The sequence below is a fragment of the Mus caroli genome, chromosome 19 (assembly GCF_900094665.2).
Source record: "Mus caroli chromosome 19, CAROLI_EIJ_v1.1, whole genome shotgun sequence".
NCBI classification, from domain to species: Eukaryota; Metazoa; Chordata; class Mammalia; order Rodentia; family Muridae; genus Mus; species Mus caroli.
Window position 1 is genome coordinate 33,399,348 of NC_034588.1, and position 17,677 is coordinate 33,417,024.

Here is a 17,677-nt window from a genome sequence, read left to right on the forward strand (position 1 = left end):
ACACTGTAAAGAAGGCAGGAGGGGGAAGGGGAGAGAAATCTCCCAGGGGGAAGGTACGGAAGCAACACTGCAGAAATTTTCCACGCTAAAACTTGCACAAGAAAATGCATAATCAAAACAAAACTTCCCAAGATTCGTCTTCGGCAATGAAACTCGTCTCGAGAAGTCTAGGCTTTAATAAAAAGAAAAGGCAGCAAGACCTCTCGTTTTCAGCAGAGGTTCTGTAAAGATGGCGGTGGGCCGAAGCCCCTTCTCTTCCCGCAGCCAAAGGCTCTCCATGCACATTTCCCACAAACCCCTCCGCGCGGCTCCGCTTGCCCAGACTGGCCCGGCCGGAGAGCAGCCACTGCGCACGCGCGAGCCGACGTCACGCGCGCTCCCAGGACCCGACCGAGCTGGCAGGAGTGGTCTCGGCCGCTTCCGCCGTCGCGTCGCTTCGGGGCTCGGCGGGCGGGTTCGCGCTGCCTCCACCGCGGTGGGGCAGCCGGGGCTCACGGAGCCGAGCCGGGGGCGCGCGGCGACGCGGCCATGGGACCGCGCCGACTCTGGTGACAGCGGGGAGCGGAGCGGCCCGGGCCCTGAGCGCGTCTCCTGCGGGGGGCCTCGCCCTCCTGCTCGCGGGGCCGGGGCTCCTGCTGCCTTTGCTGGCGCTGCTGCTGGCGGCGGCGGCCCGGATCATGTCTGGCCGCCGCTGCGCCGGCGGGGGCGCGGCCTGCGCGAGCGCGGGGGCCGAGGCCGTCGAGCCGTCCGCCCGCGAGCTGTTCGAGGCTTGCCGCAACGGGGACGTGGAGCGAGTCAAGAGGCTGGTGACGCCGGAGAAGGTGAACAGCCGCGACACGGCGGGCAGGAAGTCCACCCCGCTCCACTTCGCCGCAGGTAAACGCGGGCCCCGCGGCGCCTCCCGCACGCCCCACCTGCAGGCTCGGGCTTGCAGGCCGCAAGCCGCGCGGCGCTGCCCTGTCTCCGACCTTTCCCCGGGACTCTCACCCTGGCCGCCCGCTCTCCTCTCTCGGGGCTCGTGATGAGGGTGGGGTGAGCGTGCTCTCGGGAAGTTGTTTTTGAGGTTATGGGTTGTTTGTTTGTTTGTTTGTGTGTGTGTGTGCTGGGAGGGGGGAAGCTTTGTTTTGTTTTACTGTATCAACAATACCTGCCCCGACTTCCGGTCTTGTTACCCCGGAGGGCCTCTGCACACAAGAAAGGCTTAGTAAGACCTTGTGATTTGAAAGAGTAATTATCTCAAAAAAATAAAAAAATGGACCCATCTTTTCAAGTTTCATCGACACTCTTAGTAATCCCTTAAATTCTAGCGGCCGTCGTAAACTGAAATTTTAATTTAGGAGTTGTTTTATTAGCTATTGGCTCATTAGAGTTAATTGGATTAGGTTTCTGGAGAGACTAAAACCGGAAATGGGCAAGTTTGGGAGACCTGAGATCTACTTAGGCTGTGTGTGGGTGGCCTGTGCCATACTCCCACACAAGTAGGGATGGAAAGTAAGCTGAGAGACAAGATAGGACACGCAGTTGAGCTTGGATCTGGGATTTTGAGTCATCCTGAGATTTATTGTAGATAGTTTGGAGTTACTTTTAACTACTGGGTTCTCTTTGTGGTACCAGCGTGTTAAAGTTTGTTTGTTGAGGTATTTATTTGAAAAGGCCAGGGATGGGAACCAACTTAATGATTATTCATGTTAAGGACAGATTGTAACTTTTTAACCTCATAATCAAATAAGATCCTCATAGCCTGGTAACATTTGATACAGAGTGCATCAGAATTGTTTAGCAGTTCTTTATATTAAAAAAAATTTTTTTTAGTTTCTTGTGTTCCTTAGGGGCAAAAATGGTAGACAAAAGAGCATAAACAAAGATTTGTTTGTTTGTTTACAGGCATTGATTTTACAGTTCTACCAATTGTAGGTCTGTTTGCTTTGACCTATCCTATTTTAAAATGTATGTACTGTCAGAAATCATGCCTCCTTAATTGATTGCCGGTTTGGGAGCAAGGGAAAAGTTTGGGAAAACCACAATTGGGCAGAAGAGAAACGGCCTGTGGGCACTGAGAAGTGAGAGCATGAAGCCAAATCTCTGTTAGCAGTGTTGCCTTGCTTCAGCCAGTTTGAATTGTCTTGCTTGACCATTTAGCCAACCTATTTGGCAAGTGGTCACAACCAAGTGCTAGATAATCCAAAGGGATAAGGTTACTTAGATTATGTTCACTTGATAAAAATAGCCAAGGTCGATCTTAGTTGCCACCTTTCAAGAATTCGATGTACTCGTGAGCTCATGTCTGAAAATAGTAGTATTTTGAGGTGCGGGTTGGGGACTTATGGTGTGACCTTGTTGCTCTCACACCATCCCACCCGCAGCTCTGCTCCAGTATGCCCCCCTCCCCCCCACCACACGGATGGAATATAAGACCTTGCACGTGCCAGACAAGTGTTCTGGCCTCTGAATGAGGTAGATTAGACCCTACCCCTGCCACAACATATTAAAGAATATTTTACATGTATTGTATATTGTTTCTCCAGATTGAAATGGGAATTTAAATATTATAGAGAGCAATTCACCACTCAAAATTCACCTATATTGCCAGTTACAGGTTGTAAAATTAAGAAGTTAAGATGTAAAAAGGAAATCATAAAATAATTACTAAAGATACTACGGAGATGGCTCAGTGGATAAAGTACTTGCTTGCCTTGCAAACAGGAGGGCCTGAGTTGAGATCCCTGGCACCCACATAAAAAGGCAGTTAGTTCTGTTGATGCACACTTAGAGTCCCCACACTAGGAGGTGGAGACAGAAGGATCCTTGGGACTTACTTGAAAAGCCATGAGCCCCAGGGTCAGTGCAGTGACCCTGTCTCAAAAATTAGATGGAGGAGAGCCATTGATGAAGATGCCTGCCCTGCCACCCACTCGCAGGCGCAGATACACCTAGCCTACCATATACACAGGAAAATAATCACTAAAGAATTGATACTAAGTCACAGTTTTAAAAGTCTTACATTTAAACCCTGCATAAAAAAAATAAGGAGCTTTAAAAAAAAGATGGCTTTGTGAATTTTAAAATCCAAATTATTAGATTAATGAGGCACTAATCACTAATGAATTTATTCCTTTTCTGGATATGGAACTAGAACCTTGCTTGACCCTACTAGACATATGTGCACCTGCTGAGCTATAGTCTCAATCAGCCCTGGCTTTTTGTTTTTTGGTTTTTTTTTTTTTTTAAGATTTATTTATTTTCATTTATATGAGTACCCTGTAGCTATCTTCAGACACACACAAGAAGAGAGCATTGGATCCCAGTACAGATGGTTGTGAGCCACCATGTGGTTGCTGGGATTTGAACTCAGGGACCTTCGAAAGAGCAGTCAGTGCACTTAACCCCTGAGCCATCTTGCCAGCCCTGTTTATTTTTAAGTAAAGTTGCTCACCAGCATTTTCTTTGTGAGTTACCATTTGTGTTTATGCAAGCATACTTTTGGATCCTCCTCTGTAGGTGGTGGTACTTGATAATTGCCTGACCAAGCAGTTACTTGTGTTTGTATTTTATAGAGTTAGAGAAGCAAATTCATTCTTTTACAGAAAAAAAAAAAGAAAGAAAGAAAGAGCCCGGCAGTGGTAGTGCACACCTTTAATCCCAGCACTCGAGAGGCAGAGACAAGCGATTTCTGAGTTCGAGGCCAGCCTGGTCTACAGAGTGAGCTCCAGGACAGCCAGGACTATACAGAGAAACCCTGTCTCGTGGGGCGGGGAGGGGGGAAGAGTTAGTGCTGAGAATAAGAATTATTAAAATAGCCAGTTAAAGTTTCGAGGTTTAATTAAGGAGTCAGAGGTTTAATGTCAGTAGGAATAAGATAGATCCATGCTACAGAAAAGGAAAAAGGGGTTTGCATTTCCACCCTGGCCAAAAGAAATTAAAAATCAACCTTAATTTAGTTAATCATTTGTCACTCCTTAGAGGAATTAAGTTCCATTAGTGATAAAGATACAAAAATGGATATTTTTCTTCTGTCAGCTGCCTCTTATTATTGGACTAGGTTATATACTTCTGATATGATCTTTAAGAAATCTTTATAAGGAAACAAACAGAAAAGATTTCCTTTTCCATCTCTTCTTTTCCCTGCCTCCAACCACACAGATTCAGGATATGAATTGATTCTTTTCTTTTTCACCAACAAGTTCTTTTGGTGAGACTTGGCCTTTCTATAACCACCTTTATGAATGCTTGTTATAGAATCGTTCTTCTAAAAGTGCATATTTTAAATGATTTTACAATGAAGAAGAATACTAAACTAATTTTTCCTTATTCTGATTCTTTTACTCTGCAATTTAGTAAGCCTTTTCTAAAAGCATTTCCTCCAGGTGGGTTCTAAAAGATGCAGAGGGGCAATAGTAGAACGAAGGACACATGAATGCCAAGAGGTGATGGATGGCAAGAGAAGACCTCATAGCAGTAATTTACTGTCTCCTTAAAGATTTCCTTCTTGGCTTCTTGGTACCATTCTAGCTTTCTTTCTAATACAGGGGTATAGTAAGCAAACATCAACAAACTATTAAATGTCTCATCCTCTGAAGTACTCCAGGAAACTAAGACATTCACAGTCCTGGTCCCTTATGGAATTAGCATCCAGGAGCTGGGTTTGGTAATCAGCCCTAGGAGACTAGGTACAACGAGATTGAATTTAAAGCTAGCCAGGCGCTGAGACACTGTACAGAGAGAAAGATGAGTATATAGACTAGGAGATTACTAACCCATGTATTAGATTACAAATTTTAGTAAATGCCGAAACACTGCTATGAAGAGCAAAGACTGAGTCCCTGCTCTTATGGTGCTTTCATCTTCACAAAGGAAGAGAGACAGCCAACCAGTGTTAGATGATAACAGGTGGCCTTGTTTGGGTGGTTACTTTTTTGGGTTTTTTTTTTTGTTGTTGTTGTTGTTGTTGTTGTTTTTCCCCCGAGACAGGGTTTCTCTGTGTAGCCCTGGCTGTCCTGGAACTCACTCTGTAGACCAGGCTGGCCTCGAACTCAGAAATCCACCTGTCTCTGCCTCCCAAGTGCTGGGATTAAAGGCGAGCGCCACCACCGCCCGGCACAAAATATATTTTAAGTGGAGACTTAGTTTACTTACTGGTTTATGATATATACCAGAAGAGTCTCTAACATAGTTGCTGTTTCCTTACAGTTTTTAAGTGTTTAAATGGGTCAGGAAGACCAGGATCATGACTCCTCAGACTCTTTGGAGAGAGCATTCCCAGCAGGAAGGAGTAGTGAGCTGTTGAATATTGTTGGCACGTCTAGTCAAATACAGACAGTGTCCTTTGGATTTGGGAATGTGGCATAGTAAGTGACCTTGTCTAAAGCAGCTATGAGAAAGAAGCAGAAGCTGCTGGATTTGAGAAAAGAGGAGGAGATAAACTATGAAGTATCAGAGCTGAAGATGTGAGTTCAGGAGGAAGACTTTCTATGAATGGAAGAAATGAGTTTGGATGGACTCTAGGGAATTCTCTAATAGAGATAAATGGTAGAGATTGATGGAGGACAGGGAGAGCAGAGGATTTGAGAAAGTGAGGAGGGACTTAAGTATATTTCCCAAAATATAATAGGATATCAGTATTCTCTAATTAGCTTCATTAATATTCATGTCTGGCTTCATAGTACTCCAGAGTAACTATCTCCAGCTTGGACCAGTTTCCTGAGTTTCAGATCCACAGAACCTACTACTTAACTGCTACTTAACTGGGCATTTGTCCCATGAGCATCTCTCTCTCTCTCTCTCTCTCTCTCTCTCTCTCTCAAGGTTTATTTATTGTTATATGTAAGTACATTGTAGCTGTTTTCAGACACTCCAGAAGAGGGCATCAGATCTCATTATGGATGGTTGTGAGCTACCATGTGGTTGCTGGGATTTGAACTCAGGGCCTCAAGAGCAGTCAGTGCTCTTACCGCTGAGCCATCTCTCCAGCCCCCCCCCCCCCCCCCCCCCCCCCCCAATAAGCACTTCTAACTAAGCATTTCCAGAACGAGACCTTACCTACTGCTTCAGTTAGGGCTATTACTGTGATGAAACACCATGACCAAAAGCAGTTTGGGAAGGAAAGGGCTTATTTTTGTTTACACTTCTACTGCACAGTTGATTGCTGAGGAAAGTCAGGAACGAAATTCAAACAGCAGGAATCTGGAGGCAGGATCAGAAGCAGTGTGCTTACTGGTTTCCTCAGCTTGCTTTGCTACAGCACCCAGAACTTTGAGCTCAGGTAAGTGGCACTACCTCCAACGGACTGGGCCCTCCCACATCCATCCATCCCTGAGAATCTGCCCTACAACTGCCTGCAGCCAGATCTTACTGAGGCAGTTCCTCAGTTGACATTTCCTCCTTTCAGATGACTCTAGCTTTTGTCAAGGCCACAAAACAGCAACAATAAAAACAAATAGCTAGCACACGCCAACCCTGTGCACTCTGTATCTCAATCAGATTAGCCAGTGGAATCTATTGACTTACTCTGCCTTCTCTCTTTAGTTATTTATAGTGTTGTGTGCAGTAGTGAAAAGATTGGGAAGCCGGGCGTGGTGGCGCACGCCTTTAATCCCAGCACTCGGGAGGCAGAGGCAGGCGGATTTCTGAGTTCAAGGCCAGCCTGGTCTACAAAGTGAGTTCCAGAACAGCCAGGGCTATACAGAGAAACCCTGTCTCAAAAAAAACAAAAAAAAAAAAAAAGAAGAAGAAGAAGATTGGGAAATTCCCCAATCTTTCCAGATCAGGGTGGAACTAGTTAAACTTATTCCAGTAAAGAAATTTTTTACTAATGGGCGGTAATGTCTAAGTTATTAATAATTTTTTTAAGATTTATTTATTATTATTCGTAAGTACACCGTAGTTGTCTTCAGACATATACTAGAAGAGGGAGTCAGATCTCATTACGGGTGGTTGTGAGCCACCATATGGTTGCTGGGATTTGAACTCAGGACCTTCAGAAGAGCAGTGTTCTTATCCGTTGAGCCATCTCTCCAGCTCAATAGATTTTAAAAGAAAAAAGGAATATGCAAATAACATCTTAAAAATGGTGGAATATAAGTAAAAATATGTGCAAAAAGCAATAAAGAAAAGAATATGTGAGAGGCTGGGAAAAGGAATGGGAGGAAAGAAAGCCTCATAGTATGTGAATGCAGCACAGCTTTACCCACTTTCCTTGTCTTACGGTGGGCACTCGGTCATGTCATGTGATTGGGACAGTAGCCATGGCAAATCTTCACTTTGCTATCTCCTGTCTCTCTAGTCTTTCCATTTATTACATACCACCAAAGTGATTGTCCTGATCAAACCTTCAGTGCTAGTGATCTACTATAGCAGTATTGTGAATTCAGGCTTCCTCAGGTGGCTCATATATACAGTATTTTCTTTTAAGTTTATGAAAGAGAAAGCTACTCTCAGTGCCACCTCTGTGCCACCACTGGGTATTTGACAGTAATCATGGCAAAAGTTACTGGACTCACAGATAAGATTTCGCTAAAATCTGCTGTCTGAAAAATACAAGTCTGGGCTGGAGAGATGGCTCAGCAGTTGAGAGCACTGACTGCTCTTCCAGAGGTCTGGAGTTTAATTCCCAGCAACCACATGGTGACTCACAACCATCTGTAATGAGGATCTGATGCCCTCTTCTGGTGTGTCTGAAGACAGAGACAGTGTATTCACGTACATGAAATAAATAAATCTTAAAAAGAAAAGAAAAATACAAGTCTGTAGGCCAGACTCTAAACACTACCTTGTGAGTCCTGTAGGTCTTTTCAAATTTTCCTCTGATTGGTAAGTTGATATGTATCCTGGCTGTCATGAAGGATTTGCTCTTTTGTCTCTTTAAAACAGATACGTTTGGTTTCTTAAACAACAATGTGTCTTCTTCAAGTTGTTTGCTATTGAGAGAGGAGAAATCTAGCTACAAAGAAAAAACTGAAACTGTGGCTTAGTTGCCTAGCATTTAGGAAGCCTGGGTTTGATTCTCAGGTCATACAAACAGGGCATGATGCTGCACTTGGAAGGAACAAGAGGATCAGAAGTTTAAGGTCATATTTGGTTACATAGCAAAGTCAAAGGTAGCCTGGGCTATAAAAACCAAAGGAGTTGGGGGAGGCTAAGGAGGTAGATGGCTCAGTGGTAGAAGCACTTGCTGTGCAAGTGTAAGAGAACCAGAGTTTAAATCCCAGCACTCAAGTGTACAAAGAGAAACAAACAGGGGGCACAGCACTGAATAGGAGAGCAGAGGAGGATGGCTGGGACTGGCTGATCAGTAGCTTAGCTGAGGGAAATAAAGAGAGGAGTGGCAGAGCAGGACATCCAGTGTCCTTAACGCCATGCGAAGACGCACACAATACCCATCTTTCCCACAAAAAAATACTGGAAAACTCCCTCCACCTTCTCCCTGCTCCATGGCCCCCAAATAAACAGCTAACCTCTTCAGCACAGTTTCTTTCGTTTGCAGTCAGTTTTCCTATCAACCTGGAAAGACTGTGCCACATCCATCTAAAGAAGGAGCCGAGCAGTGGTGGAGCAGCGGTGGCACATGCCTTTAGTCTCAGCACTTGGGAGGCAGACAGGTGGATTTCTGAGTTCAAGGCCAGCCTGGTCTCCAGGGTTAGTTCCAGGACAGCCAGGGCTACAGAGAAACCCTGTCTCGAAAAACCAAAAAAAAACAAAAAACAAAGAACAACAACAACAAAAAGCCTACCTAGAAAGAGGTTTTTGTTGTCAAATAGCAAAACAAAGAGATGCATTTCACTTTTGTCTTACCATATGAACAAGTACAAGCTGTAAGCTGGTCTTGCTTTGTTTTGCATCGTGGTATCTTGCTGGAGCAGAAAGGGGTTCTTAAGACTTAAGTCTGTCATTTATTAGGTATTTACTTACATACTTGTTACGTGCATGAAGTGTCTGTCTGAAAATGTGTCACATTAAATATGCAGAGCTTGGTATTTACAATTAGAAATGTCATGTAGTTGGGAATCATTTGGGATTTGAGGTTTGGGCCTTTTGTAAGTTTCTCTGTTGTTAGTAGCAGCAGCAACTAAAAACCTAACACTAAGCTACTTACAGGGAGAGACCTTTGGCTGAAACATTAAGGTTAGTTGTATATATTTCAGGTCACCTTTTCAACAGTCCTTAAATTGTTAAACTTGTTATTTCCCATTCTAAAACATTTTTTGCATTGCTTGTCATTTATCTTGGTAAATTTGTTTTCTTGTAGGTTTTGGACGGAAGGATGTAGTTGAATATCTTCTTCAGAACGGTGCAAATGTGCAAGCACGTGATGATGGGGGTCTTATTCCTCTTCATAACGCATGCTCTTTTGGTCACGCTGAAGTAGTCAATCTTCTTTTGCAACATGGTGCAGACCCAAATGCTCGGGATAATTGGAATTATACTCCTCTCCATGAAGCTGCAATTAAAGGAAAAATTGATGTTTGCATTGGTAAGCCTTTATTTTTCAGAATTTTCTAGAAATTGTAATAATTCTGAGTCTAGATTAAGTTGCTAGTGTCATCTTTCTACCAGGCTGAACTTACATTTAAATCTGTTTATGATTTTTTTTCTAACCTTTTTATTCTCTAACCCTCAATCTAACCATTTTTTTGAGTGTCTGTTTTTAAAATCTTAAAATTGTGAGAAATAGGAAAAAATGATTCTCTAGAAACCTGTGCTCTCTTGAGAGATAAGGAGCATAAAGAAGCAAATAAAGGCAGCCGAGCATGGGGGCGGGTCTTTATTCTCAGCACTTGGGAAGCAGAGTCTGGTGTATCTCTAAGTTCAGGGTCAGCCAGAGCTGTATCGAGAAACCCTGTCAACAATGGTATAATTTAATATGTTGGTTTATTTTTGTCACTTTGACAACAAGTAGAGTCACCTGGCAAGACTCAGCCCCAGTTGGGATTGCCTACATTATATTGCCCTGATTGTTAATTGATGTAAGGGACAGCCCACCATGGGCAGTTCCTTCCTAGGCAGTGAGTCTGGGCTTTGTAAGACAGTAGCTAAGCAAACACTAAGCAAGTGCTCCTTTATGGCCTCTGCTTCAGGTCTTGCCCTTAGGCTTCTGCTTCCAGGTTCCTCCTCGGCTTCTTTTGATGATAGAGTGTAACCTGGAAGCCTAATAACCCTTTCTTCCAAAGACCAACTTCCTTTTAGTCATGGTGTTATTCCAGTAACAAAAACCTAAATAGAATAATTAGCCAGATTCAGCCCTCAAGGCTCAGCTTTCTGGGATCTTTATACTGGAGAAAAGTTAGAAAAACAGGAAAGGACTTTATGAAGAACTCCACTTGTGGCTTGAAGGTCTTGTTACTGTATAGGAATATATAAGCTGCCAGACTGGCCTTGACCTTGCCATTCTTCTGCCTCTAACTTATAAAGAAGCTGAAGTTTTAGGCCTGAGTGACCACATCCAGCTTAGAGTAATGATATGGGTTAGGTAGAGTGGATGTGTTAGGAAGACAGATGTGTAAGAAGACAGGAAATAACCTGTGAAGGTAACCCAGGAAAGCAGCAGTTAATGGAATGCTTAGGAGTCCCTTCCAGTCCATGGACCTCGCAGGAGAGATGGGGCTTGCTCAGCAGCTTCGTCACTGTAGAGAATGCCTGAGAAGCCATTGGAGATTTTTATTTACTTGGTGATTACTTTTCCTGAGCCAGACAAAATTGGGTTTTGAGGTCATACCTTAGCATCATTTTATTTTTCATGATGCAAAACTGGAATACTTCAACTCCTTAGTAGCTAGAAAGCCATATTTAGCACAGTTAACAAACTGGTAGCTCTGTATAGCACTTTTGTACCCCAAGTCCCCATTCATTTTATCAGTCACCAGCTTTGGTCTAAGCTAGGTAATTTACAGAGATGGCAAACTGGATTACTTAATGTCTCTCTGCCCGATTCCGCTTTGTTCTGTGTTAATTTAGCCACTTAATGTCCTGTGCTCTATCTGTTCTTTGAACCACATCTCTGGTACCTCAGTCTCAGACTTAGAAATTTTTAGCTTTAATTTTGTAATACATAGTTTCCAAGTATAGTTTATAGAGCTATAGAGTCCATTATAGTAGCTGAGGACTTAAAGTGTAGCTGGTTCAAATTGAGGTATACTATAAGAAGAAAAATACATGCTGTATTCAAAATCTTAGTACGAAAAGATGTCAAATGTTTAGATTTTATGCTGATTATACTGAAGATAGTAAAGATTTTGGCTATATTGATATTGGCTTAATTATGTTAAAGTTTTTAGTATAGCTAGTAGAAAGTTTAGAGTTACTGTTCACATTTCTCTTGAGTTACAGAGTAGCAAGAAATACAAATTAGCCTTGTCGTGTGTGTGTGTGTGTGTGTGTGTGTGTGTGTGTGTGTGTGTGTGTGTGTGTGTGAGAGAGAGAGAGAGAGAGAGAGAGAGAGAGAGAGAGAGAGAGAGAGAAGATGGGGGTAGGGTAGATAACAGTTCAGTGGTGGAGTGCTGCCCTGCACATGAGAGACCCTGATAGGTTTGCCTGTTTTCCACCAGCTCCTTATTTTTAACTAGAAGTCTTGGCTTGTCTTTATATTACAGGTAACAGTAGAATGTGCTAGTGTGAGGCTCCTTTATAGAGTGTAGCTGGATGTGTTAGTGCCTCTGATGCCAGCACTCGGGATGCAAAGGCAGGCAGATCTCTGAGATTGAGACCAGCCAAGACTATATATATAGTGAGACTATATATATATATATATATATATATATAACTATATATATAGTGAGACTATATATATATATATATAGTCTATATGTATATATATACCCTGAAAAAAGGAGTTGATATTTGAACTCAAAATTCAATGTAATTAACCTTTAAAAAAAAAAATAAAACTCAGCTGACAGTCATATCCCTCTGTTCAGGTATTTCTGAAGAGAAACTGTGCTGGCACAGAATATTTTACACTAAGCTTGGTTATGATGTATACTTAGTTACTTGATGCCTGTGGCTAACTACTGTACCTAGAAGTATATGGGGTCGGTAATGGCCAGCTCTGCGCTTTCCATTCTGTTGGTTGATTCAGTTCATTTTTTTTTTAACAAGTAGAAAGGTAACTAATGACCTTGAAGGAGCAGTTGCAAGAGTGACATAGCTATCCCATTTTCTTTTCTTTTCTTTTCTTTCCTTTTTTTGGTTTTTTCGAGACAGGGTTTCTCTATAGCCCTGGCTGTCCTGGAACTCACTTGGTAGTCCAGGCTGGCCTGGAACTCAGAAATACACCTGCCTCTGTCTCCCAAGTGCTGGGATTAAAGGGTTGTGCCACCACGCCTGGCTCCATTTTCTTTCTTTAACCAAAAAACAACTTAGGTTTTTCTATGTAGCCTGGACTGCCTGTCACTCACACTGTCAACTAGGCTGGCTTCTAACTCCCAGAGACCTAGCTGACTTTGCCTCCCAAGTGCTGGGATTAAAGGTACCACCATCACTGAGCCATAGTTTATATTTTCTTAAATTTAAACATTTACTATATTATGAAGATAGAAAACGTTTGTGAATTCTGTACTAAAACTTTTAAGATGGTGATGGTTTGTGTCTGTATGATATGGAGGGTATGGATAGGACACATACATGTATGGAGGTCAGAGAACAACCCAATGGGCTCGGTTCTCTCCTACCTTTAGACGGATTATGAGGTTTGCACGGCAAATGCCTTTACCCACTGAGACATCTTACTGGTTCCTGTGCCAGAGCTATTAAGAGACTGATTTATTAATTCAGATTGCCATGGTCACCATTTTTAAAGTAGTGCTGCTGTTTTTCGTAGTGCTTTTACAGCATGGAGCTGAGCCAACCATCCGAAATACAGATGGAAGGACAGCATTGGATTTAGCAGACCCATCGGCCAAAGCTGTTCTGACTGGTAAGTCTGTGTGCTCTTCAGTTATTGCAGGAGGAATGAAAATACCTGAGGGGCTAGGTAGACAGAAGCCTCCATCTTGCAATTAATGACCAAAAGTAGAATTTTTACTTTTCTGTTCACTTACTATTTTGCGATCTCTCAACAGTTGAATTTGAATCTTGCTTAAAAAAGAAAAAACTTGGTGCTGGAGTGATGGCTCAGTGGTTAAAAGCACTCACTGACTGCTCTTCCTCTTTACCCCCACCCCCACACCCCCCCCAAAAAAGATAAAGCTTTTATTTTTCTTGTTTTTTGTTTTGTTTGGTTTGGTTTTTAAATTTGCCTTTGTATCGGTGGGCAGGGTTTGATAATCATATGTTGCTTCAGGTGTTCAGGATATTTTTAAAATACTCCAAGTTTTTCAAACAATTAATATGTACCCCCTTATTTACTATTTTATTTTTAGTATAATGAATTTTTCTTAATGGAACCCTTTTAAAAAATCACTAATTTTCTTATAGTCATTTTAAATCAAGATTTGGGACCCATTTCAGTGCCATGGGTATGATTGTTATAGCTATAATTCGTTTCCTTGGTATCTGTTGACATGAGTACAGATCTGGTTAGATAGCGGGCTTGGTTTGAACTGTACCTATCTCATGTGGATTTGCCTTTATCCAGTATGCTATCCATTTAAGCAACTGCCATATTTATGGATTCTTTTTATAAATATTTATTTACTTAATTTCGAGAGATAGGGAATATGTATGTCCACATGTGTGTGCAGTGCCTAAGGAGATCAGAGTGTGTTTCAGAGCTCTGGAACTGTGTTATAGACAATTGTGAGATGCTATATACCAAGTATTCAAAACCAAACTTGAGTCTTCTACAACAGCAGAAAGCATTCTTAGCCACTGAGCCACCCCTCCAGCCATACTTACTGGATTCTCACCTGTTGGGTACTGTTAGAATTATATCTGATCTAAAAGGCAAAGCCCTGAGGGTCTACTGTAAGCTTTTGTGCTTACACTTTGTGATACTTCTTCTGGCATTGCTAAGAAGATTGAAGACTGGAGAGCGTGTTGTCACTGTAACTGTCAGCTGTCTGTTTCCTTCTTTACTGTTCTTTGCCTTGAGTAGTCAGTATGAATTCAGTGTAGTCTTGAGCTTGGATAATTAATCTTTTAAAATATTTATTATAAAGTAGTTTTAAGCTATGTAAGGTTATGGTGTGGGATGGGTTTTTATTTGGTTGGTTTGGTTTGAATTGGGTTTAAATTGGTGCTGAGAATTGAACCCAGAGCTCATGTGTACAGGAGGTTTTCTCCTATTACACGCTTGAGTTGTACTTTCTCATTTGGGTTTTGAATGAAGTGGTGGATTGTGCCCACCCCCTAATTAGCATAATACACTTATTTTAGGGGAAAAGGAGAGTTTACTGGCAGCCTAACTCTGCGTCAGCTTGTTAACACTTTGTTTGGACCTTGTTTTATTTATGTAGACTGTCTTTATAGTTTCTGTGGTCATAAAACTATCACTGAATTTTTGTTTTGAAAATTTCTGATCATCCTCTCCTTCCTCAATTCACAGGTGACTATAAGAAAGATGAACTTTTGGAAAGTGCCAGGTATGTACTAGTGTTACATATATGTGCCATGGAAACCTGACAGTGAGAGGATCGAGTGATGGCCCAGGGATTAGGAGCCCTTAATGCTGGGTTTGGTTCCCAGCATTCATATGGTGGCAGCTCACAACCATTGTAATAACTTTAGTTCCAGTAGTTCCTATAATCTTGAGTTCCAGGCATGCATGTACATGTGTGCACATAGACAGAGTACTCATTCACATAAAAAAATGAATCTGTAAAAAAACCTAATTCTTGCTAAACATAGTAGTGCACACCTTTAATTCCAACATTCTTGAGACAAAAGCAGATGGATCTCTGTGAGGGTATGGAGAGGTGACTCAGTGGTTAGAAGCACTTGCAAAGGACAGAAGTTCAGTTCCCAGAACCCACATCAGAAGGCTTAAAACTATTCTTAACTTCACTTCCCGGAGCATCTGATACTTCTGATCTACACAGACACACACACTTATTTACTTAAAAGGAATAAAGAGAAAACAGACTTCACTTGAGCCCACACTTGAAATCTCCACATGAGAGGCAGAGGCAATAAACTTACTATGAGTTGAGGATAGCTTGGGCTGCATAGAGAGCTCCAGTACAGTCTGTGCTACAGAATGTAGCAGACCTCATCTTGAAAATGCCATAAGCACACTTTAAGAGAAGCCTGTTTTGGTGGTCACAATACACAGTATAAGCTACTGATAGGTTTTTTCACTGCATTTCTAGGAGTGGCAATGAGGAAAAAATGATGGCCCTGCTTACACCATTGAATGTCAACTGCCATGCAAGTGATGGCAGAAAGGTATTGCTTTTGTGATTGATTTTATATCATCTGGTAATGGGGAAGTATAAGTTGGAACATTTAAAGAGAGTTCTGATGTTTTCTTTATTATGTTTTCTGTATATGTTAATCTTAAAAAACCAAATTGGTTGTTTATTAACAATGAGCTCATGGTTAGATTTTCTTGTTTTATTTTTGGGTTTTTACCTTTTCAGATATTTTAATGGCTATTATGTAAATTTCATTAATTTATTTGGTTACTGTTTCAGTCAACTCCATTGCATTTGGCAGCAGGATACAACAGAGTAAAAATTGTACAGCTGTTACTGCAACATGGAGCTGATGTCCATGCTAAAGATAAAGGGTGAGCTTTGAACAAGTCAGATCTTGTTTGGGTCCTTGTAGTACACTATATCTTTATAAAGCACTTTTCTGTTGCTATTTAAATTGTTCATGTTTGTTGAGCTTTTGTAACATGCAGGTTGTTCTGAGGGCCATAAGGAATTATAATGAAGTGGGCCTACCACTCATACAATATAATACATAGCTCGAGAAATGCCTCATTTATCTGACTGATAAGTCGAGATTGATGGGTGGAGCTATTGAAAAATCCTTTAGAAGGATGAATGCTTGAATTTAAGGCAGTGTTGAAGAAAGCAGAGTTCAGGGCAGGGTGTGCTACTTACTACATGCCTGTAATCCTGTAACTTGGGTAAGTATAGTTGGAACGCTTAGGAGTTCAAGGTCACCTTCAATTACGTAGCATTTTTGGGCTTTCTGGAACCTAGACTCAAAAATAAATGAGCAAACAAACAGAAAGCAGAGTTTCAGGAACACCATTCTATAGGAAATTACAAATAGTACACTTAAGATATAGCAACCAAGTTGACTTTGATGACACAGGCTTAAAATCCCAGCTCCCGGGAGGAAGAAGGAGGGAGATCACATGTTGAGGCCGCCTGGACAACTTAGTAAGATATTCATATCCCTTCCTCCTCGCCTCTTGTGAAAGGAAGGGATTGTAGCTTAGTGGTCAGACACTTGCTTAGTGCATGCACGCACACCAGACTAAATTGGATAAAGCAGATGATTTACATGGGACAAATGAGAATTGGAGAAACATGTAAAAAACAAACTAAAAACTCCACAGAAGTTTTGGTGTATTAACATAAGAAATTCACTGTTGTGCAGCTGTAAGCATTTTGTGATCTGAGATGAGGAATGGTTGTTTAATCCTCAAAGGAGCTTAAGGAGGACTGCATTCTGGGAGAATACGTGTTACATTAGTTGAGGAAAGAGGAGCTTAGAAGCAAGAAGAGCAGTATCTAAGAGTGAGTGCTGTGAGCATTGGGACAGCTAAGATGAGGAATGGTGGTTGCAGAGAAAATGAAAAGGAACCTGGATGGCTGCTGCCCTGGAAGAGCAAAAGTAGTAGATGTGGAAGGGGAGCACAAGAACAGAATAAAGGGAAGACCTTTATATCTGGAACAAAGTGAGTTAGACTGAAGTACAGGAGGGAGAGTGTTTTGGCAGAAGACATTGTGCTGACTTTTAGAACTATAGTTTTATGAGAATATGTGGAAATTCAAGTAGAAGTATTTAGTGAATGACAGTATTCAGGCAAGGAAAGAACTGTGTATTAGCAGAGGCTGCTCTGGCTTGGTTGTACCAGTTAATAACGCTGATCCCCAAGGAGAGGAGAGAGGGACAAGCTTAAAGGTGGAAGCCAGAATTTGAAGGTTCTGCTCTGTAGGAGCTCTGTTACATTACAGAAGAATCCGATTTCAGTTTACTGAGGACTGTAGCATTTACCTTACAGAGCTTCAAAAGATGTTTCAAAGAAGACCTGACTAGTATTCAGAATAAATCTGGAAAACATATAAATGTGAGCCAGGCCAAACAAGAAAAGGAAGTCACACCTGGGAACAGTATATGTTCCAGTACACAGGAATTAACTGTAAGACCAGAGAGAAGCTTAGATACTTACGTGTGTCATGTTAACTTAGAACCAGGGACACCTTTCATCCTAACACTAGGGAGACAGAAGTAGGTGGATGTATGAGTTCCAGACTAGCCAAGGATGCACAGTGAGAAAAATTAAAAAGTTAGAACCATCTCTTCAAAGCAAGGAAGAATAATAGTATTAAAACAAATGCTTTATTTTTGTAATGTTTGGCTAGAGCTTAGAGAATAAATTGGTTTAAAGGTTGTTTCAGAAGTATAGAGTTTAGTAACATTATATAGGCCTAAATAAGTAACCAGTAGTAGTAGGGAAAAAAGAAATATGGGTTTGGCCGGGCATGGTGGCGCACGCCTTTAATCCCAGCACTCGGGAGGCAGAGGCAGGCGGATTTCTGAGTTCGAGGCCAGCCTGGTCTACAAAGTG

General features: G+C 41.8%; 1 protein-coding gene across 3 annotated transcripts in view; it reads left to right on the plus strand.

Moving 5' to 3' along the window:
* The first annotated feature begins 307 nt into the window (after window positions 1–307).
* Window positions 308–17,677, plus strand: part of Tnks2 (tankyrase 2) — a 56,991-nt gene continuing 39,621 nt past the window's right edge. For 2 of the 3 annotated variants that reach the window (XM_029472447.1, XM_029472446.1), the window contains exons 1-6: window positions 427–876; window positions 9,242–9,466; window positions 12,809–12,904; window positions 14,474–14,510; window positions 15,237–15,312; window positions 15,561–15,655. In XM_029472447.1, the coding sequence (XP_029328307.1) occupies window positions 678–876; window positions 9,242–9,466; window positions 12,809–12,904; window positions 14,474–14,510; window positions 15,237–15,312; window positions 15,561–15,655 (728 nt within the window). In that variant the 5' untranslated portion in view covers window positions 427–677. Of the gene's footprint in view, window positions 877–9,241; window positions 9,467–12,808; window positions 12,905–14,473; window positions 14,511–15,236; window positions 15,313–15,560; window positions 15,656–17,677 lie in introns of all 3 variants that reach the window. The other variant, XM_021151390.1, reaches the window with a different exon arrangement.